At 44.7% G+C, this 24,571-nt stretch overlaps 1 protein-coding gene across 3 annotated transcripts in view; it reads left to right on the top strand.

The window, feature by feature from the left end:
* The window catches only part of LOC147750942 (transmembrane protein 116-like), a 188,283-nt gene that overhangs the window by 85,883 nt on the left and 77,829 nt on the right, over window positions 1-24,571 (top strand). For all 3 annotated transcript variants that reach the window (XM_086918847.1, XM_086918848.1, XM_086918849.1), the window contains one exon: window positions 20,444-20,486. In XM_086918847.1, the coding sequence (XP_086774973.1) occupies window positions 20,444-20,486 (43 nt within the window). The remainder of the gene's footprint in view (window positions 1-20,443; window positions 20,487-24,571) is intronic.

The raw sequence follows: 24,571 nt of genomic DNA, 5'->3' as shown, positions 1-24,571 counted from the left end.
TCTGACCAGATCCCCAATCTTTGGAATCCAGACAGGCCTTGCTGGGACTGGTGGTTTTTCTTAAGTGGTAGTTGGCTTTAACTTTTCGTTACTCAGACTTTTTCTTGTTTCATTTAAGTCCTGTAAAATAGCCAAACGATCTTTGATTTCAAAGGCTTTTTGTTGCACCACTGAAGTCTGACAATCCAAGTACTGAATGATCATTCTGGTACCAAATAAAAGTTCATATGGACTGATACCTCCTAGAGAATTTCTTGGCATATTATTAAGACTACGTTGGACACTTATTAGATGTTTGACCCACCCATCACCCGAACCTAATACCCTCGCTGTTATAGATTGCTTCATGTCCCGGTTTTTTCTCTCCACTACCGCATTTCACTCGGGATGGAATGGACTAGAATACCGCAATGCAATGCCCATGCTGGCCATGGCCTCCTTGTAAGCCCGAGAGCTAAACGCAGGACTCTGGTCAGAATGTAGCATTCCAATTGCGTATGTGCCGATAAAGACACGCAAATCTTTCATAACAGTTCTGGCGTCAGCCGAGCTCTGGGGCCACATCCAAATGAATCTCGTCTTAATTTTTATGGGACCGCATTTGTCCGGTCGGACGTCTGCGCATAGATAGCCTGATGCTGTCTAATAGTGGTGTCTGGGCTAGTGTCTGGTCCGGTTCACAACTGCGATCTCTGTTGCAGTCCTCACAATTCATTGCAAATTTATAAATTTCTACGCTCATCCCCGGCCACCAGTATTGTGATTGTAATTCTATTAGAGATTTCAGGATCTCTTAGTGCCTCTGACCCAATCCCATGTGTGCTTCTTGTATCAAGAAGATTCTCCGGTTCGTGTTTGGAATTACTCTATCCCCCACTCCAGGGATTTGAGCAAACGGAACGGAGTTCGCATCAATTATGTATGTATTTCCGAGTGGATAGTTTAGAGGTAACGCCGCATACTTGCCTTCCATTGAGGCTTTTACTGCAAGCAGCGTTTCGCCATCTATTTGTTTTTTCGTACGCTTTTTTGTAGCTACGGAAGCCGAGTGATCAGCTGCCGCCGTGGCTCTGTCAGCCAATGAATTCCCTACAACGTGAACGCCATCACGTTGAAGACTCTGCGTATGTACCACGTGAGTCTTTTGTAGTTCTTTCTGCAAAAGAACTACTTGTTCCCAAAGTTTTTTATGCTTTATTGTGGCACCTGTCTCATCTTTGTAACCGTTTTTAATACAGGTCTGCATGAAATTATTGTAAGACTGGACGCAGTAATGCGAATCGCACACTATCAGTGTGGGGAATTCGCGATCGGCATTTTCAAGCGCCATCTTTAGAGATCTTATTTCAGCTCGCTGAGCTGTACAGTTTCTAAGTGATTCAGTTTTAGTGACCATCGGTCTGAATTTACCTGAGCGCCAGCGACCTTTAACAATCGCGCATGCTGCATTGTAAATCTGTTTTTCCACAACGTAGTGTTGTGCAAATCTGTCCGTGTAGATTACACAGGTGTACTGTTCGAGAGGCAGAATTTCAATCGGCAGAGGACATTCATTTTCATATTCCATATTTTCTAGTTTTTTCATTTTCGGATCAAATGCGTGTGTCACGCCTTCTGTAGCAAGAGAATTTTCCCATTTTATCCATTTTGGATCTAGAGCTTTAGCATTAAGATTGCCTGGTAATGTTGTCGCCTCAAGGGCTGATACTGCTGTTAAAACAGATATCATCTTTCTTTGGAATATGGCTCTTTCTTTTGCTACAGCAGTTTGAACCGCAGTTAGAATTTTTTCAGTAGAACTGAATTTCATTTCAGCTTGTGTGTACAAATGTGATTTGTAAGCTATTTGTACCGTTTCTCCCTCATTAGAGGTCAGGTATGTGAATCCGCATCTTCCTGGGATGACTCACATTACAAGATTGCGTTCATTTGCGCGTGTTTGCAGTTTTGTTTTAGTTAACATATCGGTCTGTAATGATCTTAAAATTTCTGTGTGTTTTTGAGTCCAATTAATTGGTTTAAAATCAGGTTTTATTAGTTCGTAGAGAGGTTTAACCCTCTCTGCATAATTTAGGATGTATGTTCTTCCGAAATTCAGGAAACCTAGTATTGATTGTAGGTTTTTCAGCGTTTTTGGAGCTTGGAGTACTGCACACTTCTCTAAGAAGTTGTCTGCCAGGCTTTTGCCTTCACTTGATAATTCATATCCTAAAAATAGGACAGTTAGATGGGCAATTCGTGATTTTTTGAAGTTAAATTTGTACTCTTCAGCTGCGAACCCAAGTATTATGGTGTTCACTCTTTTCAAGTGAGTCTCCAGGTCATCGTCTGTAAGATAGATGTCATCGACATAGGATAATGCCTCATCATCATACATTTGTAGTAACTCTGTTACCCTGGCTGAAAATAATCCTGGGCTGTTCTTGAATCCCTGTGGGAGACGACAAAATTGTTTTTGGGTCCCCATGCTGGAGAAAGCGGTCAAATATCTGCTTTCAGGTGCTATGTTTTGACAGAAGAAACCATTTGACATATCTAATGTCGTTTTATAATTTTTGCGCACAATGTTATTCATTAGTGCTGCACTGTGTGAGTTTTGTACTGCAAAAGTTTTACAGCAGGAGTTTAGATGTCTGTAGTCCAAAACTAGACAATATGAATCGTCTGGCTTGGAGACAGGAAACAAAGGATTGTTCATTTGTGAGGTGCATGTTTCAATCACCCCCTGATATTCAAGTTGATCTAAAATGTATTTTACTTGTTTTTTAGCTTCTTGCTTAACAGGATACTGCCTCTGTGCAGTAGGTTGATTTTTTAACTGGATTTTATGGCGAGGAGAATCCTCATCCCATCCTACATGATTTTTATATAATGCAGGGGCTTGGGCCACTGCCCATTTTCTAGCAAGTGTGTTTTTTTATGAATTGGAATGTGATTTGAGAAGGCAGGCATAATCATTTCTTCGCCATGTGGGCACTCCCTGACAAACTCTGGTGGCCAGTCTTTTTCTGCTAGAAGGATATCATAGCCTTTAGAAAGTTTCTCCCAAAAGAGACCTTTTATTTTCCTAGTTTTATCTCCCTCTATACGTAATGTTATTTCATATAGTTTATGGGGTACGCTCACTCGGGTGTCTGCAGTTTCCACTTGAATGTATTCATTCATGTCCACTGTCTCCAGAAGATTCATCAGGATCTTGCGAGCTATGCTCACTTCTGCTGCGCTGTCTAGCATTGTCTGGGCCCACTCTCCGTTTTTAGGTTTCGCCTCATGGAAAGCTGCGCACTGCGCAGCTTTTCGGCGCAGACGAAATCTAATGTTACAACAGTGTGGCCTTCGTTCCGCCTCTCTCTTCCATTGGCTAGCTCCATAAATGGAGGCTAGCCATTGGACGAGAGAACTGTCCGTCATTTCCCGAGGCGATTGGTGGGCGTTCCGCCGATTCTTTCCCTCTCCGCAACGTCATGAAGACGTGGCCACTGTGGGCGTGTACTTTCCCCCCCCCCCGATGTTTGTGTTCATTGTTCTTCTTGTTCCCTGTCCCGCTGGCTGTTTGCTGACCCCCCTCCCGCTGTCCGTGTGCCGTTAACCCCCCCTCCCGCTGTCCGTGTGCCCGTTAACCCGCCCCCCTCCCGCTGTCCGTGAGCCCGTTCACCCGCCCCTCCCGCTGTCCGTGAGCCCGTTACCCCACCCCCCCTCCCCCTGTCCTTGTGCCCGCCCCCTCTCCCGCTGTCCGTGTGATTCCCCCCCTCCCGCTGTCCGTGTGCCCCCCCTCCCGCTGTCCGTGTGCCCGTCCCCCCCTCCCACTGTCCGTGTGCCCGTATGGAGGTGACTTCACGTGTTCTGCCTGCTGCAGTGTCCTTCCAGGAGTCCGACTCTCCGCTGTGTCGGGGGGCGCAGGAGGCGGCCCCAGAGGAGGAAGAGATATGCGAGGCTGACTCCTGGGAGGAAGCAGGCCAACCGCCGCCGGAAGTCCAGGTGAGTGCCCGTTCCCGCCCCCCCCTCCCGCTGACCGTGTGCCGTTCCCGCCCCCCCTCCCGCTGTCTGTGCCTCTCCCGCCCCCCCCTCCCGCTGTCCGTGCCTTTCCTGCCTCCCTTTATCCCATTCCCAACCCCCCTCCCGCTCTCCATGTGCCCGTTCCTGCCCCCCTCTCCCGCTCTCCGTGTGCCCGTTCCCGCACCACTTCTAAATGCTTGTTAAACCCCGCTTCCGGCAGGGCCTGGCGAGAGCCGCGGATGCAAAGAATATTGCAAACAAGCCTCGAAGGCTGCTTTACACAATCTCAGAGCCTTACTAAGACGAGGTGCGCGGGAACACTGGGCGCATCGCCGTTCATAAGAACGACGACTTTTTATACAGTGCGCTTTACAAACCCAAGGCAGCTCTGAGAGCATAAATAACTGGCGCGATTACCCAGCTTTGTGCAAACTTCAAAAGGATTAAGCACCGAGTCGGCCCCGCAGGAGTCCGTGTACATCCTTGCAGGAGGCTCTCATGCAAGTCAATGCTGAAGGCCTGTACTGCACCGAGCTGCTGACAAGCGGAAAAGGGTGGGACAACTTGCCACGGCAGGTGGGGGGCGCACTAGTAGTTCGCCTCAGCCCCCTGAAGGCCCCACCGCTGCACCTCCCTCAGGGGACCAGACGTGCCAGCACACGAGTCAGCCACGGCACAGCCAGAGACCCCTGGCACATCGAGGGAAGGGGCTTCAGTGGGTGTCCCTGGAGTACACGGGGTTATGTGACACAGGCTGCATGCATACACTGCACCCACACACCCCAAAGGGTGGCAGGAGGCAGGAACGGATCCAATCAGCACCCTGCAGTGACCCCGCTGGACTGCCCTGAGGGCGATGGGTGCGCACACCTCACACACAGTCCATCTGAAGCACCCCCCCCCCAAGCAGCCCCCATCCTTGAAGCGGGAGAGGGGGTTCGGCGGGGCTAGTAAGACCCAGGGGCAGTCACGCCCCGTGACGGCAGTCACCGCTTATCTCAAATTCACGCCACTGCAAGGACACGCGTCTTTAGCAATCACATTGTTAAATCGATTTACAGAGCACTTGATAGAATGAAAATATTGGCCAGTTTAAGAGCGCTCCGCTTTTAAACCTCTGAAGGAAGAAAGGCTGAGTAGCCATTGTCTTAATTTACATTTCTAAACTGCACGTCTTACACAAAACTGAAAGAAATGTCGAAGAGCCGTGCCTCGCACCAAGCAGCGGGGCAGGTCAGGCACAGTAAAGGCAGGTGGGTTATCATATGGTGCAGCGCCTTGAAGGACAGATAGCGCGCCCAGCAGTCATTTCTGTGCCACGTTGCAGGCCCTCAAAGGCACGTTGTACACTTTTCACAGCCAATAAGAAGCCCCTGTGAGCGGCTGGTGACAGGAGCAGCGCCAGTGGGCCTGGCTCTGTCATTCACCACATCCAGGATTCTAGGAGCTACATTCACACCAGCCTGTGTTGTGTGCTATTCAGGCATTCATATCGCGACATCTGACTATTTCTGCACTTTACGACTTCTTTATGTGTAGAGGGTTACAAACCCTTAAAGCGCTGCAAAACTGCAGAATGATGGCATGCAACCTCTACAGGCAACACCCGTTTAAACTCAACTTATGTTTATAATAATTATTATACTACCGGAGCAGAATTCGCTCGAAAGTTTAATTTAAATCAAACTGCTGCTCAAAAGGCTGAAAGAAAGATCAGAAAATTAATTTAAACAAAATACAAACCAACAAGGACTAGAAACACCCCGTCACTGAGAGGCTCCCAGACAGTGGGAGAGGTCACCAACGCCCCAAGAACAAAAGTCCTAGGGATGAGAAGAATTGACAAAACCACTGGGCCTTGCCTTTGCAAATGTCTTTTACCATGTTGTACAGTAAAAAAGCTGTGCAGCAGGACTAAAAGTAAACATAGGAAAACATAAGGGGTGGGGGAAGAATTCCACTCCGCCAGAAATGTTCTCAGAGTTTTGCCCACTCTGAAAAACTCTGCGAAGTGGCACAGAGTTTGCTCTTTTTGCGCAGCTCACCCTCGTTAAGGGGGCGGGTGAGCAAAATCGCGCAGAAGACCGCCTCCTGGCGAGATTTCTAAACATGGGCAGTTGCAGCAGTCACTACCGCTTGCGTTGAGGAAGCTGCCGCTAGCATTGAGGAAGCTGCCGCTCGAGTAGAATATCTACTCGAGCGGCAGAAAGAAGCAGCGACCTCTGGTGCGACACATAGTTCAGTTTGTACTAGTTTTACAGTGCAGGACAAACTTCTGGCGCTAAAACTCAGTGCGAGCAGCACAACTTCCCACACTCCGCCACTTGAGAAACATCGCGGAACATAATAGTTTTTTCGCCCTCGCTGTGCTTGCTTCCCTGCTCCCTCGCTGTGCTTGCTCTCCTAGGTGTGTGTGTGTGGCTCTGGGTGTGTGGGTGTGTGGCTCTGGGTGTGTGGGTGTGTGTGGCTCTGGGTGTGTGTGGCTCTGGGTGTGTGTGGCTCTGGGTGTGTGTGGCTCTGGGTGTGTGTGGCTCTGGGTGTGTGTGGCTCTGGGTGTGTGGCTCTGGGTGTGTGTGGCTCTGGGTGTGTGGCTCTGGGTGTGTGTGTGTGTGGCTCTGGGTGTGTGTGTGGCTCTGGGTGTGTGTGTGTGGCTCTGGGTGTGGGTGGCTCTGTGTGTGGGTGTGGGTGTGTGGGTGTGGCTCTGTGTGTGTGCGTGTGTGTGTGTGTGGCTCTGGGTGTGTGTGTGTGTGGCTCTGGGTGGGTGTGTGTGTGTGTGTGGCTCTGGGTGTGTGGCTGTGTGTGTGTGGCTCTGGGTGTGTGTGTGGCTCTGGGTGTGTGTGTGTGTGTGGCTCTGGGTGTGTGTGTGTGTGTGGCTCTGGGTGTGTGTGTGTGTGGCTCTGGGTGTGTGTGTGTGGCTGGCTCTGGGTGTGTGTGGCTGGCTCTGGGTGTGTGTGTGGGTGGTTCTGGGTGTGTGTGTGTGTGGCTCTGGGTGTGTGTGTGTGGTAGTAATTGCTGTCTGCTGAGCTCGTCCGTAGGGTACAATAGGTCTCACATTTGCGATAGATTAAGCTGTTGGCAATGTAAATTACAATGCCATTTATTTATCTGTTTTCAAAACCAACACATAAATAAAAAAGTTGTCATTTACAATGCCAATAGCTCTAACTTTTGAAAAGGCGAAACGTTGCATTGTAAATGCTTGTTCAGTTGTGTCCTCAGGATTCTCTGCATGTTTTATTTTAATACTGGCTACCTTCTTTCTGGGAAATTGTAATGTATTACTTTGATGAGCAGGTTCCTTGTCTTTGGACTTGACGTGCTCTTCTTTATGTTGTGACCGTCCTCTTCTTTCCGATTTCTGTGAGGAAGTCTGAAAAGATCGAGAGGGACGTGTATCAATATCTTGATATCTGTCAGGTTTTCTCATATTGTCCCTATTTCTAAGGTTGTATCTTTTTTCAGAGGGCTCCCTTTGGGGAGACTTTGGGGTACTTGCCCCTCCCTTCTGGAGATCTATTTCTCCGTTGGGGAGACCTTCCTCTGGACTGAAATTGTTTTTTCTCTGGGAGTGGCTTGTTTGTTACCCTCCCACTTCTTCTTTTGAGAGTTGAGATTATTTTTAATAAAAGTTTTTTCAGGATTTTCAATTAGTTAGGGTTTTACTGGTTTACCACCTAAACTATCTCTGCCTAATTCTTCATAGGATTTTTCAATTATTTTAGGAAGCTCAAAAGGTTGGTCTGTTATATCTGTCTCCTTCAATTTCTGGCGGATTGCCACACATGCTGCTTCTCCTTTTATGTTGGCTAATAATATAGCCGAGACCTGCTTAAAGTCTTTCAGTAATTTCATACCCAGAGTTAAAGCAGGTTCTGGACCGTATTCATTTTGAATCTGTCTTAGTACATCTGGTATAACCGCCATAGACGGAACACCTAGTGTTTTTGTGTAGATAGAAGCAAAGACTGTGCCCCAAGTGTCACAATCCTCCACATGTGGTGCGATCCCCATTGGGAGACAGATAGTCAGAATTCTGTGTTTTTCGTGAGGGGTAGTATCAGGAAATACTGCCTCTATCTGAGTGATTTTTTGAGCTGACCAGAATGGAATTTGTTCACGTTTTGCGGGTGTTTTACCAAGACATGATTGTATATTCTGTGGTGTAATTTTGTTTGTGTTCCCCTGTTGAGGGGTGTTTTGTGGAATTTTAATTGCAGGTTGGACTGTTGAAGTCCGCATGACATATTGGACCAATTGTCTATGAATTTTAATTAATTGTTTTAGCTGAACTAAAAGTTCTCTGTCTGACATTGTTTCAATCTCCGGATGTGGTGTGTAGCTGGCTAGAACCGGCCATGTGGCTCCTGGTCTACCTAGTGGACCGAGCCTGGTAATGTGATTTTGATGTTTTAGGGCGCCATTAAACAAGAGCAGGTGCTCTTGGTATGTTAGTGGAATTTCAACTTCCTCGAAAGGAGAGTATTCCTCTGGAGAGTTCGCTATTTTGTAGTAGTGGAACTCATGTGTTACAGCATGTGCAGCTGGAAAATTTATCCAGGAATAGAATACTTCTGTGTGCCGAAATTCATGTGCCTCTACCACAAATATGACTGTACCACCTCCATTTTCTATAAGTTTTATAGTTATGGTTTTTCTTATATTGACCGGGTTGAGTATTGCTTTTTTTTGTTGTTGTTATTTTTTTTGGTCCTCATCTCACCTTTCAAGCCTCCTCGGGTCTTATAAAGCCGCCTTCTCGAACTGTCGCCCCTACGGCTTACCGCACTTGCTTGGGTCATCCGACCTGCCTCTTCTTTTTGCAAGAGGTCCTGGTGTAATCATAAGACCAATGATGTTTACAGCAATCTTTAAGCCTTACCCCAGCTCATGAGAGGGGGCCATATGTTCGTTACCTTGTCCTTAACGCCCTCGTACTCTAACCGCGACATGTTAAACGCAGCTTTTAGCCAATCCTCCCTTTGAGGGGGTAAGGGGTCCTTCTACCTCTTACACACTTCCCTTCTAGCCAGCAGTATCAGATATAACAATAGACCCCTATTTTTCTGAGAAAGGGTCTGGCTGAGGCGTCCATCGTCTCCAAAAAACACCAAAGTCATATTGATTTGTATGATAGTGTTGAAAATGTCTCGTATATTTTCTCCCACCTCAGCCCAGAATTTTACTAATGTTGGACACTCATAGAAAATATGTATATCGTCTGCATGAGGTGTCGCACACCTGGGGCATTTGGGGGCGGGGTGGGGGGCGAACTTTTTGCGGGGGTGTAGTAAAGTTGAGTATTGCATCCTGGTCGTCTTCATTAAGACCTGTAAGGTCTGCACCCGGTTGGTTCGCATTTACTGCGGCTTCACCGGTTTCGTTGTTGTCGCCGTGATTTGACATTGTTTAATGTAATTTTCTTGCAGAGCAAGTTTTGAGGAAACAAAGATTAGGTGCACAATATTTTGGAACACTGTATCCTTCAACGTTGAATATACCGTAAACTAATACATAGGATTCTCATCCTACTAAGTTTCGGTGGATATTAACCTTTCACCCACTCCAGAAGTCTATTGGAGTTTTTACGGGCAAAAGGGGTCTGTGTGAAAAAGCACGACGGAGTTACTCTAGTATCTTGCGTTAGATTATCGCCTTACCAAACGTTGGGCGCCATGTAGTGTAGTTCCTATTTTTCCAATAGGCTCTGCGCATTGGAATAACATAAACGATAGTTTAGATGTAGGACTGAGGTCGACTAGGTCTCTATTGAATATGTTAGACTTAATTTAGGTTTGCCAGCTAGCTCAGAGGTCACTAGAAACTTTCTCGAATGAACAGGGAGGAGTGAACTTCCCTGATTAGACAAGAAGGGATTCAGCTTCTGACAACCGCATAAACATGACAACTTTGCTCCCCCAGAATAAGGAGTATATCTCCAGAGTCGTGTGAAAACAATAGATAGTTATTTCACTCAGTCAACTGTGCATACTTAGTTTCACCAGAGTGCAGAGAAATAGAGAGACGGGCGTTTTCAATAAAAGATGTTATTTATTGAGCAGTCTTCTTTCTCATGCAAGAGAAGTGAATTGCCACAATTGCAATACTTTTTATAAAGTAAAGTGCGTACAGTAAAAGGAGTATTATGAAATAATACGGTAAAGGCATTGATATGGTTTCTGAGCCATATGATACTTAAAAGGTATAAATATATACAGTTACATACAATGATAAAAGTTGACTAAACGTACTCAACTGGTGCTTCTAAATTACGCCTACCCCGGTGTACCTAACCTAAGCCTAGTACGTGGGAAGGAGTAAATGAGCTGCAGTTTTAAGTTAAGTTAGTTTTTTCCAAGAATCTGACTCAAGAATTCTCTAAGGATCTAATCAGCTCTGTGCCTTGGTTTTAGAATGAAGGAGGTCTTGTATCTCGCTCTCAGGACTCGATCTCCCAGTAACCCGCAATGGTGACTGGAAACACTGGAGCTGGATTTTCTCGGCAGGAGAAAAAGACAGCATCTTTCTCAGTGCATCAAATGGGAGGGACGGCTTCCTTTGGCACTCACATCAGCTGGGCTTCGGATAAGTAGATAGCCGCTTTGCTCCAAACCACCGTGTGTTGCTTAAGGCAAACGCTGGTATATTTATACCTGGAAGGTGCCGTGTTTGACGTAAGGTTGGACATAAGACGTCAATAAAAGATGTCACTAAGAACTGGCCGTTCTTTCAGTGCTCGCGGGAGTTCTAGGGCAAATCAAAACAAAGGCATGGGGAATTCCCAGGTTGCTGGAGGTTTGGTTTGTTGAAAGAACTCGTTGTGCTTTCTAGGAGTCTAAGGAAGTAGCCTTGCCGTATTTGGTTTGCATTGGCTATTACTAAATATGGATTTCATTCTTATGCCTTTATAAGGGTATGATGTTATAACCACATAAGGGCATAAATCGGGATTATTTAATTAGGGTCCTAGATATGATCACAACACAGGCCTGTGCCTAGTCTCTACTTTGGGGGTGATCACGGCTCCAGCCCCCCGGCTGCTTTGGACAAGGCAAGCACCTTTGCCAATCAAGGATCTGAGGGGGCCTGTCCACACAGCGATGCAGTGCCACTCTCCCGCCGTACATGTGGGCAAATTCCTGAAGATGATGGTGCCTACGCTGCGTGTAGGGACAGCAGCGCCCAACCACTCCATTTTAGCAGCCCAAGGTAGCACTGGCAATTGCAGCTCCTGCTGCAGGTGGCTGCTCACGGCATTGACTCATGCCTTCAGCTGAGACACAAAATACAGCCCTTTGCAAACAGGCTAGGGAGCCGCACCGGTGTGACTGGGGTCTTAAGCACCAACAGTTCAACAAGGGGCAGCAATTACAGAATGATTCATAGTGGGTCACAATCTTGGCCACACCCCATCCCATACATTTTCCATACACTGGTTAAAGAAGTACTACTGCAAAAACTGCTGAACAAAATTACACCAAATTTGTCAGGAAGCTAGATATTGGTCCGCAGATTGTGCTTTTTTGTGATTTGGTGTAAATCCATTCAGTAGTTTTTGAGAAATTAGGGTTTAAAAATATCTGTATATCTGGACAGTTGGGTCTGCGAGAGTGTCACGGGAGCGCCAATTTAAAAATAGAGCATTCTGATTGGCCAAGGAGCTTTTGTCTTTTGTGCCATCTTGCTTCGTGGGAGTGAGTGCTCTGATTGGTTGTCAGCAAAATGAGAAAAATTTTGCTGGCAACCATTACAGGACTCAGGGACTTAGTCTCCTGTCCTGAAGTTTAAAAAAAAGAATGGATATTTAGGGGGCACAGTAGAAATACCCTGACTCCCCAGGCGCCAAGGGAGAGGACTAAAATAAAAAATGTAATTACATTTTGCTGCAATGCTAATGTAGTCCCACAGGATCACAGCAAAAAAATAAAAATGGCAGCCGCTAGTTTTGAAACTATATATGAGGAAGGGGCATCAGTAGTGCCCCTTCCCCAGCCTTTTTAGGGGCCTGGGGACGCCATCCTATGAAGCCAGACATATTTAAGAGGTGGGGGCACGCAGCACCCCTCCTGAGCCATTTTTGGCCCCGGGGATACACGTCCCCTGGGGCCAAAGTATTGATTAAGGGGAGGGGGTGCACTGCCCCCCCCCCCCCACCCCCATCCCAAGCCTTAAAAAGGCACTGGGGACCCCTTCACCCATGGCTTACACTTTAATTAAAATGGAGGAGGCCGCATAACCCCTCCTCACTGAGTCTTTATTGGCCCCAGGGACCCCATCTCCTGGGGCCGGCTCACTTACTGGCCCGGCTCACAGTAGTTTCACTGCCCGCAACGGCGCAGGCGAGGAAAAGTGTTTGCTCCCGCCTGATGGGAGCATTTTCAAATCTCCAGACAAATGTGATTAGATTTAAAATACAGGATACACTATAATGTCTTAGGTAACATTGTTATGACAGGATCTGTTTTCATGCAGGTATGATTGTATGTGTTGTGTCTTTTACAAAAAAGAGAAAAGTGATTAACATAGGTTTAGAATATATTTCTTATAACAAACGTGCACTCTGGGTACTGGTCGAAGGTGCTTTTTTAAATTGGGACAGTGGTAGTGCTCAATATTGAAGGTGTAATATTGGAATGTAACTGAAAGTTAAAATAAAAATAATATTTAAGCTGAAATATTCCTGAGGGTTTCAGCATTGAAGATTGTAGTAATACAAGTTGATAGATACAGTTAGTTAACTAGCAAGAGGAGCATTTTCTTTCAGTGACAGTCCTTGAGTTTATTCTACATGTATTCGGCCCCCTGAGTGTTCAGATGTCATTTTTTCTGTCAAGGAATTCTAGGCTTCCAGGTCGTTGTGGCTTTTTGGAGATTCGCCACCTTGAGGTGTCCTCGGGGCTGGTTTTCAGTCAACCAGGCGTTGCTCTTTTCCCCCCTGTGCAGGTTTGCTCACTTACAGACCTTTTGTTAGCACAGGAAACCCCACCTGGGCTGTGCTGAACTCATACAATGTCCTGTGCTTGTTACCAGCATTTTTGGGTGATATGGGGGTCAACATGAGCTGTCCAGACCTGATCAGGTGCAGTCTCTGAGTTTAGTTAAAGAGCCTGATTCTGAAGGTCCAATTCATATTGAGTTCCAGCCAACGAAAAAATGTACCACCTAATAAAAGTAAGATGTTGACTCATCACTGATGAATCTTTGTCCTGCCATTTCTACAAACAAGTGGAGGGGGCAGGCACCTACCCATGAAGGAGAGAGACAGGCTACAAGAACACCAGAAAGAGAGGGAGATGGTGTTACAATATACAGTCTAAACTGGCATGTATAATGAAACTTTCAATAAGTAGTGGTCCTATTTGCTTACTAAAAGAGCGTCGACGTTTCGACCGGTCTTGGGGTACAGGGGTGACTGGGAACCTCGACCTGCGGGTCTTCCTCAGGACGTACATGACAAGCCCTTTTACCGTCGATAATCAATATGGACCTAGGGTAAATTAAGATAGTGTTCAGGGAGTTGCATGAATTATTAGTTTACTTATTATTGAAAGTTTCATTATACATGCCAGTTTAGACTGTATAAATGTGAAAAGTCCAACAAACAACAGTGGCCTAATTGCACTATTAGCTTGAATTTTTATAGTCTTGTGTTTTCCATTTATTTAAAATTCTATGTCACTTTTTCGTTGAGGCTTACACCCGCTTTTTCTTTAAATCACTCTCTTTTTTCCTTTTCTGGCACCCCTCTTATTAGAAGCAGATTGCTCCCTTTTTTACCGTTTGTTTTTTGAAGATGTATAAATGTATATAATTAATTGTACTGTGATGGAGTAATTTTGAAAACTCCCTTTTTTGGAATAAATTTAGTTCTTTTCAGGTAGTTGCTCTTTTTTCTTTAATAACCCTCATTGTTTAACTCTTCAGAGTAGATTAACTCAGATACTCGTTTAAATAGTGAAAAAAGAACAACTGAGTGTATTATTCATTGATCAAATGATCAATTTCGGTTTGGACCATTGTTTTCTTTGACAGTATCGATTACCCAGGTCCAAAAAACCGTATTGGGTTACCCCATTTCTATAATGGTGGTATCATTAGGATCCTCAGAAAAATTTCACTCTATCTGTCTCCGGCGTCAGGAAACAAGCAACAGTAGCTCTGGTCTCCTCAAAACTAGACTACTGTAATGCTCTTTATGGAGGTATGAACAAATCTGCGGTTCACCGCCTCCAAATGGTTCAAAACACGGCAGCCAGGATGGTTTTGGATCTTCCCCGGCTCGCCTCAATATCTCAGGCCCGGAAAGATCTCCACTGGCTTCCTGTCCAGGCTAGAATATCTTTCAAACTTCTCTGTCTTGCCCACGGGGCCTTTTACGGTTGTGGTTCTGAAGGTGTCCACTCCCTTCTTCAGCCCTACCACCCAACTAGAGTGCTTAGATCAGCATCTAAAAATCTTCTTACGATTCTGAGATTTGCAAAGGCCAGATGGGGCAGCAGAGCCTTTTCCACCCTGGCACCCAGACTCTGGAACGCCCTTCCTCCAGAACTGGCCTCCCAGCCTCTCACAAGGGTGTTTAGCAAACAACTGAAAACCTGGCTTTTCCGTGACTCTTATTTGTAGACCTTGGTCCTGGTGCCTAAAGACCTTTGTTATCTGTAAGTCTGTTCACGCTGTTATGTATGGCGCCTTGATGCCCTTCGGGCTAAGTTGCGCCCAATAAGACCTATTTCATTCATTCATAGTTAGTCTTTTGTCTGTAGGTCACACTCTAGGCTTGATGTTAATACCGATCAAAATCTAGTAAAGTGTGCAGGTTCTCTGAGGTGTTACCGAGGGGCTTTTCAAAAGACAAGCCAGAACTGCCAGAACCCTCATCAGGGAAAAACAACTTAACTGGATACTACTTGATTGTGTAACATATACCTGGTCAAACAACAGACACTCATACGAAAGTGAGAAGTCCTAGTTATGGGTCACAGCACCAGTCTAACCAGAGGATCAGTAGAAATCTCTCCTAAGGGGTGCAGAAGAGGTAGGAAGGTCAACCTATCAATTCAGCTGCCACTAATTGTTAATCTACCCATAAGCTGTCCAGACACTCTGCAAGGAACAGCAATACATCATTGTAGGGTTTGCCACTGAAATGCAAGTTTAGGACAGGCCAAAATACACAAATGGCGGCAGCATGTCACAGTTAACATCCATGAAAGTCTTTCATTCTAATAGGTTAGATAAGGGAAAAAATAGAGCTATCTGTGAAAATATTTTTTTTATTTGTATTTGGTCACCAATAGGGATTGCTAGCCATTATAACAAGCATTTGCAATTCAATCGGTCTTGCCTTTGGGATCTTATATGAATTTATCTATGCAGCACATTAGCCTGGATGCTGAAACATCTACTGTTCCTTAACATGGACGGAAAGTATGCACCAAACTGCATGACACGCCAAGTATGGGAATACATGGAGAGAAATATTGCCTTTCAGCGGGAAATGGTGTAGTAAAAAGCTCTGTTTTGAATATAAAATCAGGGCCTTCGGTGGTCATATCACTGGAAAAAAAGATTTGAAAAATATATTATTGTCTACGGGTGCTTGTGGAAGACAATTTCTATGGACTGGAATCTAGAGAATGCTAAAATGATTCTGGTATTTTACTTACCTGTGCTGGTCGTTTTCTATCAAGAAGGTTCAACAGAGGCAGTTGCCAGAAAAAAATTGAAAAAGAAAGTCCCTTAGCAGAAAGCAATTCTGGTATTTTGCTGACCTCTTCTGGTCGTTTTCTATCAAGGCAGTTAAATGGAGGCAGTTGAACAAGCAGAAAGAAAATGGTGGTATTTTACTGACCTCTACTGGTCGTTTTCTATCAAGACAGTTAAATAGAGGCAGTTGAATAGAAAAGAAACAAAGGTCCCTAGTTGGAAGCATAGAAAGTCCTAGGGCTGATCTCCAGAGGCCACAAAGTACATACACATATAGGTATATACTGAAATATATACAAGAGGTCTCGAATGCTTGACCTAAAAAGCACCCCCAACACTCAAAGGTGTACTGTTAGGTGGTGACGCCATGGGTGTTACGTTTTTGGACAGTCAGCCCAGCCCTGGTGCGACAGAAGGGAGGAAAGCAAGTGAGACCACAGCTCCAGAGAAATCGCCTCTAAAGTCACACTCCCCAGCACCACCAGTCTCCATGCCACCTCTCCGTATGCCAAACCTCAGTGCATCCAGGACCCCTGAATGTGGCAAAGCCCCCTCCACCCTCCACCCCTCAGCACCCACACAGAGGAGTGGCATCTCCTGAGATCCAATCAAACTACTTCCAAATGATATGTCGACTTTTTGACTTACTAATAGAGATTGGAGCCGTCACCGGTACTCTGGAGGTCAAGCAAGGATTTTCATTGTCAGTTGGTAGTTTTCTAATGTTCTAGGGCGCTGTTTCTATGAATGTTACGGTGCCTGTTTGAGGTTCAATTGCCCTGTGTTGACAATGTAGTTGTGTTGCACCCTTCACTTAAGCGCCACCATGGGAACTCCCGAGCGAGGGGGGGTTCCTGGGCTTCCCCCTGTGCGTGCACACGACGTACACACTGGCGTCTGGCCAACTAATCACCATGGCCCGTAGGAAGGGCGGGGTCCATAAGATTCTGGCTGCTGTTAGAATCCACTCTGGATAAATTGGTTCATAGGGTCCTGCCAGCAAACGAAAATCTGGGATAACGTTAAACATATTACACACCCGGTCCTACTGCAATTTACTTTAAACATGGCGTTCTGCCGACGGGCGTTAATCTGGTGCATATGCTTCCTGAAAAAGATATAATTCAAAAAACTCCAAACCGCTAAAATGTCATAGAACATAAAACAAGAAGTACAGCGGAACGACATCACTGAAAAGTAAAATAAAATAACCCCTCTCTCACAGGGGGTCTCCGATACAGTAATCTAGTTCAATTGTGCTCCCCGTGTTTATGCTCTGTCTCACAACTGCAAGGAACGATAGAGTGACCAAACAGCGTATCGTAGGGTAACACAGACCTGCAAACAGCGTGATCAGCACAACCAAGAGCTCTATGACTTGTAAATCACCAACTAGACATATGATTACAGCCAGAAGTATCATCCAACTCCAATAGCAAACGATCACCTGACTGTAACTCTTTAAGAAACGTGCCAGGCAGCGTGTCAAGCCTCTCTCTGACCCAGATAATTTTATGGAAACAAAGCGACCATCTTCAAATGGTATAGCACTGAAAGAAAAAAAAAAAAAAACATTAGAAATTAAACAATGTAACCTTCCTCAACTACAGTTACAGTGAATTTTCACTTGAAAATATTTCATTACTTTTTGTAGTAAACTCTCTATAATATTTGTAAAAACTGCGTAAGAGAGACAATGCTCCTCTTAGATTACATTTAAGGCATTAATGTTGGCAGCTTAAATGAATTGTTGACCTGCACCGCAAGTTTACATGCGTTCCTATTCACGCCCTTCAAAATAATAGTTTTCTGTATTAGTAATAGGGTCACTTAAATCATTTGTCTTTGGTTTGTTTCCATGACTGAGGGTCACAGGGCCTCAAATCCATTCCTGTACAAACCCTGGTTGCAAATGTGCGTGATGCAATATTGGGATATCGGCGTGTCAGAAGGAATTTTATATTATCCACGGAAAGGAAAAGGAACAGTGGGTAGATTAATAGACATCTGGGGGGGCCAGGGCTAAAGCTGCCGACTTTGTGGCTGGGGAACCAGGTTCCAGTCTGGGTATCGACTCAATATCCTTTTGATTTTGGGCAAATCACTTAATCTCACTATGCCTAGCAAAACAAATGCACACCGGATTGTTCGCACGGGCACGCTAAATGTAGTGTCTCGGCTGGGGCGATGGTTGCCAAAAATGATGTGCTTTGCCAAGACCCAGGATTCGAGGCTGGTTTTTCAGATCAAAGGGCTGACAGTTCTAACCACTACTCCACATTTACTCCCTATTACAGGCAGCCTTATGAGGCGCACGTAAAGTCAAAGCAGATTGAACTTGTCTCGTTTTCTGTCTGTCCTTTAATAAAATGGCAATAAAGACGTTTTAAGACAAAAACAAGCAATTGAAATGCAATAGCACTCGCATTTACGCGAGACCTTTTGCATTGGAAACAGGAGTGCAGGCGGACGAAAAGGCATGAACGGGAGTGCAGATTGGAGAGAGTGTGGGGGGGCTGAGAAGTCACGGACTGCAGGAGGGGGCACTAGAAGAAAATAGTGTTTGAAGTAAAGGGGCCAGTAGCCATGGAAGGATACAAATGACAGCCGCCATGAGAAGGGAATAACAAGCCAAAAACCAATCGGAAGGCAGCATTTAGGACCTAAGCCAATGAAAAAGATGGGCGGAGAGTGGGCGGAGCTTCCACCAAGCTTCCACAATATACTGAATACTGCATGCCTCACAAAGCGCGCAGCACATGCGCTGCAACACTAGGCTCGACCTAAAAATGGAGTGGGTTTGATTGACCACTCCACACATCTTTAACCTGCTGGCTCGATTTGTAATCCGAGCAGGGGCCTTCCTTCATTTTGTGGTCAGCAAATTGACTATCACTACAGTAATTAATAAAACACTTATTATTAAAGTTCTGGGAGGAAATTCAATTTATGGTGTGCGTTGTACAAATTGTGTGCATTGTTGTTATTGACATTATAGTTCTCATGATTATTATTATTATTATTATTATTATTACTATTATTATTATTATTACTATTATTATTACTATTATTATTAATAATAATAATAAAACAGAAACCACAGTGAATGTGTAATGCTCACTGTGTCTTATAATTCAAAGAATGTAACTCACTGAATTTGGCAGGAACGTTATGCCACAAATGTGTTCACTCAATCCCAGCCTAATGGAATAAAGTTTATTGAGAACTAGCAAAAACAGCCAGATGTAGTTGACCTGAACCCGAGGTACAGCACTAGTGAAGATCCTGTAGATACATCACCAGATTGCAGCAATGCACTGTTCTGCACACTAAACAGAAGCCATGCACACTCCCCCGCATTTAGAAGGGCAGAGTCTTGCATAGAAAGAGTGAGAAAGAGGATCAGCATCCAACATGGGCCAATGGAAACATCCTGAGATGGACCCCCAAATGATGCATGATGGAAAAGAATAAAAACATTTCCATAGATCTATTGCTTCACAGCAAAACACACATTGATCAGACATAGGAGACACTAATGATCGTCCCCTTGAATGCCCCTGATTAGTTTTGTGAACAGACGAAAACATTGAGACAATAAAACGTTGAAATGAGTACTAAATAGCACTTCAAATTGTACAATTTAAGGCTACAAATGTGAAGGTGAAGCCTGTGCTGTAACCAAAATGTGGTTCACCTTGGGAAATTACACACTCCTCTACATTTGGCCTCATGTGTTTTTTGAACTTTTTATACAATATGACCTTATAACTCACTTTTATCTCGACAGGCAGCAGGGCCCTTTCCTTGCTGGCCCCCACAGGCTGATCTAATGTAGGACTCATGTCAACAAGAAGTTGATGAGACAACTTTGAAGTTTTCAAAGTTTATATGCACAATCATCTCCTCCCTGCCCACCCACATTGTTAGATTTGACCCCTTTGTCTCATTTAAGAAATCATTAACAACATGACTTCTCTCTCTGTAGGCTCTATGGTTTTACTGTGCTTATGAGCTCTGTTTTCAGGCATAGCGCTTAAATACCCTCGGGTTTAATGTGCGCTATAAATCTTTTTTTTATTTCTCTTTTACACACCTACCCTAGATTGGAGAAAACACACACCACAAGGCTATTTGTATCACGTGTGTTGTGTTGACAATCACATAAACAGACTTCTAGCCTACTAACTCATTATGTAATAACCATCCAGACCACCACCCAGAGGCAACAATGGGCAGAATTTGGAGCCTCAGTAGAGAACATGTATTTCCTTCGAGCTATGTGACCTTGGAGTAGCTATTTGCAATTGATCAAATGTGAATGTAGCATACCAGGAACTAAATAACAGTGTAAACTGTGAATAACGCCCTCTCCCCCTGAATCCTTTAAATTCCTGCCCATCATTGTTAGACACCAGTCACGAGGATGGGCTAAATTCCAGTATGTGTACTAAGAACATGTTGATATTTGTGGCAAACACCGCATCTCTCAAAATTTTGCCCATTGAAATTTCAGCATGTCAACTAGACAAAATTTACCGAGGGGAAACAGGGTATGTTCCAGTACATGCACAATTTGACTCAGAATGCACCAATTCTACACGTACTTTCTTCTTTTTCTGGGGAATACTTCAACGCTTTATATTATTATCAGACAGCCTTCCTATTCACAAAGCCTGCTTTGCACCATCCTATTTTGATTGTTTAGTTCCAAAATATTTACCTTGTGTATTTTATTTTTCAGCTGCATCATCCTCATCCACAATTCAAAAGAGTTCTGCTTTCAGGTATGGTTTATCTGATGGGTTTGTGCTGGGCATCTTTTCAGGCACTTCTTGAACTCTACATCTGTTCTGCGCCCTGCAATCCTTTACGGACACAGAGACAGACTTGTCTGCCTGCAATTTAGGAGGGATGTGTATACCTTGGCGTGGCAAGCAGCTTCTTCCTTGGCTCCTGTTTAAAGTAAGTGGTCTCTACCTAACCATGGTTGGACCAGCTAACTGGGACACTGGCAAAATCCCAACCTAGCATGGGGATAGTGGCCGAGGTGCCTTCCTCAGCTAATCGAGTCTAGATTGCAGCTCAAGAGAACATCACACCGATTTCACATATATTATTTGGTGCGGAGGAGAAATAATGCTACTGGTAACTGCCACAGGTTCTCAAGTATTGGGATACCTCATGAGTTCAATGCAAGACATCATTGAAAACATGGCTTTTTATACACTGTAGGCCTGATTCAGAAAGGTAAACTTACCATTGGTAGTCCTTTCACTACTTTCTTGGAATTCACAAACTAAGGGGGTCATTATGATGTTGGGTGGATCGCCACCGCCCGAACGGCCGTGGCGATCCGCCCGTCATCTTTCCCCGCCTGCCTGCCATTTACCCCCGCCCTGCTTTTCCGCAGGCAGGCAATCGTTACGATTGCCTGCCCTGCGGACCTGGGCCATAATATGGTGGCGGTGCCTAGCAGGCACCGCCCGCCTTCTTATGATGTGTGCAGATTTGGGCCTTTCTATGGCAGCGATGCCGCCATGGAAAGGCATGCAGTCTTTGGCTAGGGGGGGTAGTTGTGGGCCCCCGAGGTGTTGGGTGGTGAGGGGTGCACTTGAGGTGTATGGTACCCCTCTCCATTGGCATGCACAATGTGGCAGGCAATGCGTGGTGCCTGTCACGCTGTGCATGCCAATTCACAACATGCATATTTTGCATTGCGGAGGGTGCCTAGCGGGACCGCCGCACCTCTGACGTTTGATCCGATTTACCGTTCCGGTGGCGGGCAGACATTGTAATGGGGCCCTATGTGTGGAGTTTTACAAATTCCACCTTTGCTATACTTATGTGTTCAGAGTTCTCTTCTCCTGGTGACTCTGCAGTCAGGGTGGAGAACACCGCAATTTTGTAGTACTACAAAGGTCAGTTTGTGAGTCAGGCTCAGTATCTGGAAGTTGTGCTAAAAATGTATTATACTATGAATAAGTAGAGGGTGGGTCTGCACACCTTAATGGAGTCAGATTCCTATGAACAGTGTGTATTGGTTTAAAGGTTGTGATGATGTTTTTGCGTGCCTACATGTGAAGAGGGATTGTGCCCTGCGTCCCTCTGAGGTAAAATAATGAATACAGTGCATCCCTGGATAACCACAGACTACATGTAGCACTGCAATGGGCTATGAGCAGCCTCTTAAAAGTTCCACAAAATTTTCACAAAATTTTTGCAAATTTCAACATAAAGAAGAGACAAAAAATCTATCAATTGTGTTCATAAAATTGAAAACAACGGTCAAAAACACATAGATCTGCTAGATACAGCAAGTGATTATGCTCCTAGGATTTGCACTCAGAAAGAGAATAAGAATGAAAATGAGGCCAACGCACCTGGTGAAGTTCATGTGACCGTGATTAAAGAAACGTGCTTGAAGGGAAACCGTGTTGCGTGCAACTCGATGCACAAGCGACCAGTGCAGAACGTTATAGTGAAAATGCTATTATCTTCAAAAGAGTGTAAAAGTGAGTAAACTAGTGAAAGAACAAGTGAAAGAACTGCGTGGACTCCTTACCCCTGTTGTCTGTCAAGAAAGATAAATGACGATAGCACCAGCGCGCTAAAGATGCCAAAAAGATACTTTAATACACAATCTTATCCGACTATATGCGTGCATATAAGATTCACGTGTTCAATGAAAGTGTTACCGATGGTTACACAATCGTGTGTCGCTAGAGTCACACTACAAGTTTATAATCAGTCATTCTGTAAGATAAAGAATAGGGTTGCTTAGGACGCGACATACAACTGGTAACATTTTGAAAGAAGAATACCCGCTAGGGCTTCCAAAACTCACCGGCTCGACAAGCGGCGTGTGGGCTTCCGGAATCTCTCGTAAACAGCGTAACCGACGTGACGTGTATGCCGTAAGCCACTGCTTAATTAATCGTGTGTTGCTAGATTCGCACTGCAAGTTTGAAATCAGTCACTCTGTGGGGTAAAAAAAATGGTATAGCTTAGAACTCGACATCCAATTGAAAGTTGAAAGAAGAGTACCCTCTCGGGCTTCCAAAACTCACTGGCGCAACAAACAGCGTGTGGGCTTCCAGAATCTCTCATAAACAACGTACCGAACGTAACGTGTGTGCCGTAAGCCACCAGTGTGGAGCATTTAACGGGGCCTGAGTCTCCAGATATAGATGACGGACTATGTGTGTGTCGATTGAACCACAAAGCCTTTATTAAACCTCACAAACGCCGAGCAATAAACCCAGAAGTACCTAATAGTGACAATTCTTAACCGGATAGGGAGTGTTCTATCGCTTAATGAAAGCGATGGGGGACAATACCAACAAGCATGTCCCAACCTATTGCGAAAAAAACCAAGGCCACAAATAACGCCAAGGCCAAAATAAAAACCCAAATGAACGTGATATATAACATTGTCCTACCAGTAGAAGCGACAGTAATCCTTGGCGGTAGTAAAAGTATGTTAGAATGAGTTCAAATCCCTTACAGTCTAAAGATCCCTTACAGTCTAAAGATAATCACAGTGAAAAACAACAGGTAAATGAGATTACAAAAAGCATAACAATTCGTAATGATCATTGAGCCCTCCTGGGATTATGGTGCCAAGATACTTTATCCAATGCGTTTCTCTGCGTGCCATCGCTGTGTGTATGTCAATGCCTGATGTGATGTTAATGCGTTCAAGGATGGTGATCCGTAGTTGGGGAATGGTATGTGATGCTGTCAACCAGTGTGCTGCCAAGGAGGAATTGGTGTTTTTATTGCGGATTCTGCTTTTGTGTTCCACAATACGTGTTTTAATCTTTCAATTGGATCTCCCCACATATACAAGCCCACATGGGCATTTTATTGCATAGATTACTCCTTCAGTGGTACGATCTGATGTATGTTGTAGTTTCACTTTTTGACCTGTGTGTGGGTGAGTGAATATGTTCCCTGTGATTACATTTCCGCATTGTCCGCAATTGTGGCACTTTTTCATACCTCTGTGAACTAATTTGGCATCCACTTTTAGTGACTTCAGTAGCTCCCTCAGATTGTTCGATCTGGTGTGTGCGAATAGCGGTGAACCATAGAAAACTCCCTTGAAGTCTGGTTCATTCTCAATGATCTCCCTGCGTTTCCTAGTAATGGCCTTAATGCTAGGTGCTTGTGCTGAATGTTTTAGAGCGAACACTTCTCATTGCATGTGTTTTTAGTGGTTTGCATTAGCAGATGATCTCGGTTTTTTGAGGAAATGATTTGTTCAGATCGTTTCAATATGGCTTCAGGATAACCTCTCGCTCTGTATCTTTCTATATGGTCCTGAATCAGGTCGTGGCATTTTGATTCTTCAGAAGTAATTCTCTTTATTCTTGTGATTTGAGAAATAGGTAAGTGTTTCTTGAGAGAATATGGATGTACACTTGAGAAGTGCAGTGCATTGTTGACATCAGTGGATTTCCTGTACACAGCCTTGTTTACTCACTTTTGCACTTTTTTGAAGATAATAACATTTTTACTATACCGTTCTGCACTGGTCACTTGTGCATCGAGTTGCACGCAACACGGTTTCCCTCAAGCACGTTTCTTTAATCACGGTCAAATGAATTCACCAGGTGCGTTGGCCTCATTTTCATCCTAGGAGCATAATCACTCGCTGTATCTAGCAGATCTATGTGTTTTTGACCGTTGTTTATCATTGGCATTTTTTATGCTTTATGTTGTAGCTCTGGACGGGGGACTTCAAAAGAAATTGTCGTCATTTGTTATCTCTTTCAAAGTACACTCCCCTGAAGAAGGGTTCTTGAGGAACCCGAAATGCATTGGGAATTCATAATATTTGGATGATATGAATTTTAATTTATGAGAT

Source organism: Lissotriton vulgaris, chromosome 1_1, assembly GCF_964263255.1.
Source record: "Lissotriton vulgaris chromosome 1_1, aLisVul1.2, whole genome shotgun sequence".
NCBI lineage: Eukaryota > Metazoa > Chordata > Amphibia > Caudata > Salamandridae > Lissotriton > Lissotriton vulgaris.
The sequence above is the reverse complement of the archived record's forward strand: the minus strand, read 5'-3'. Positions and strand labels throughout refer to the sequence as shown.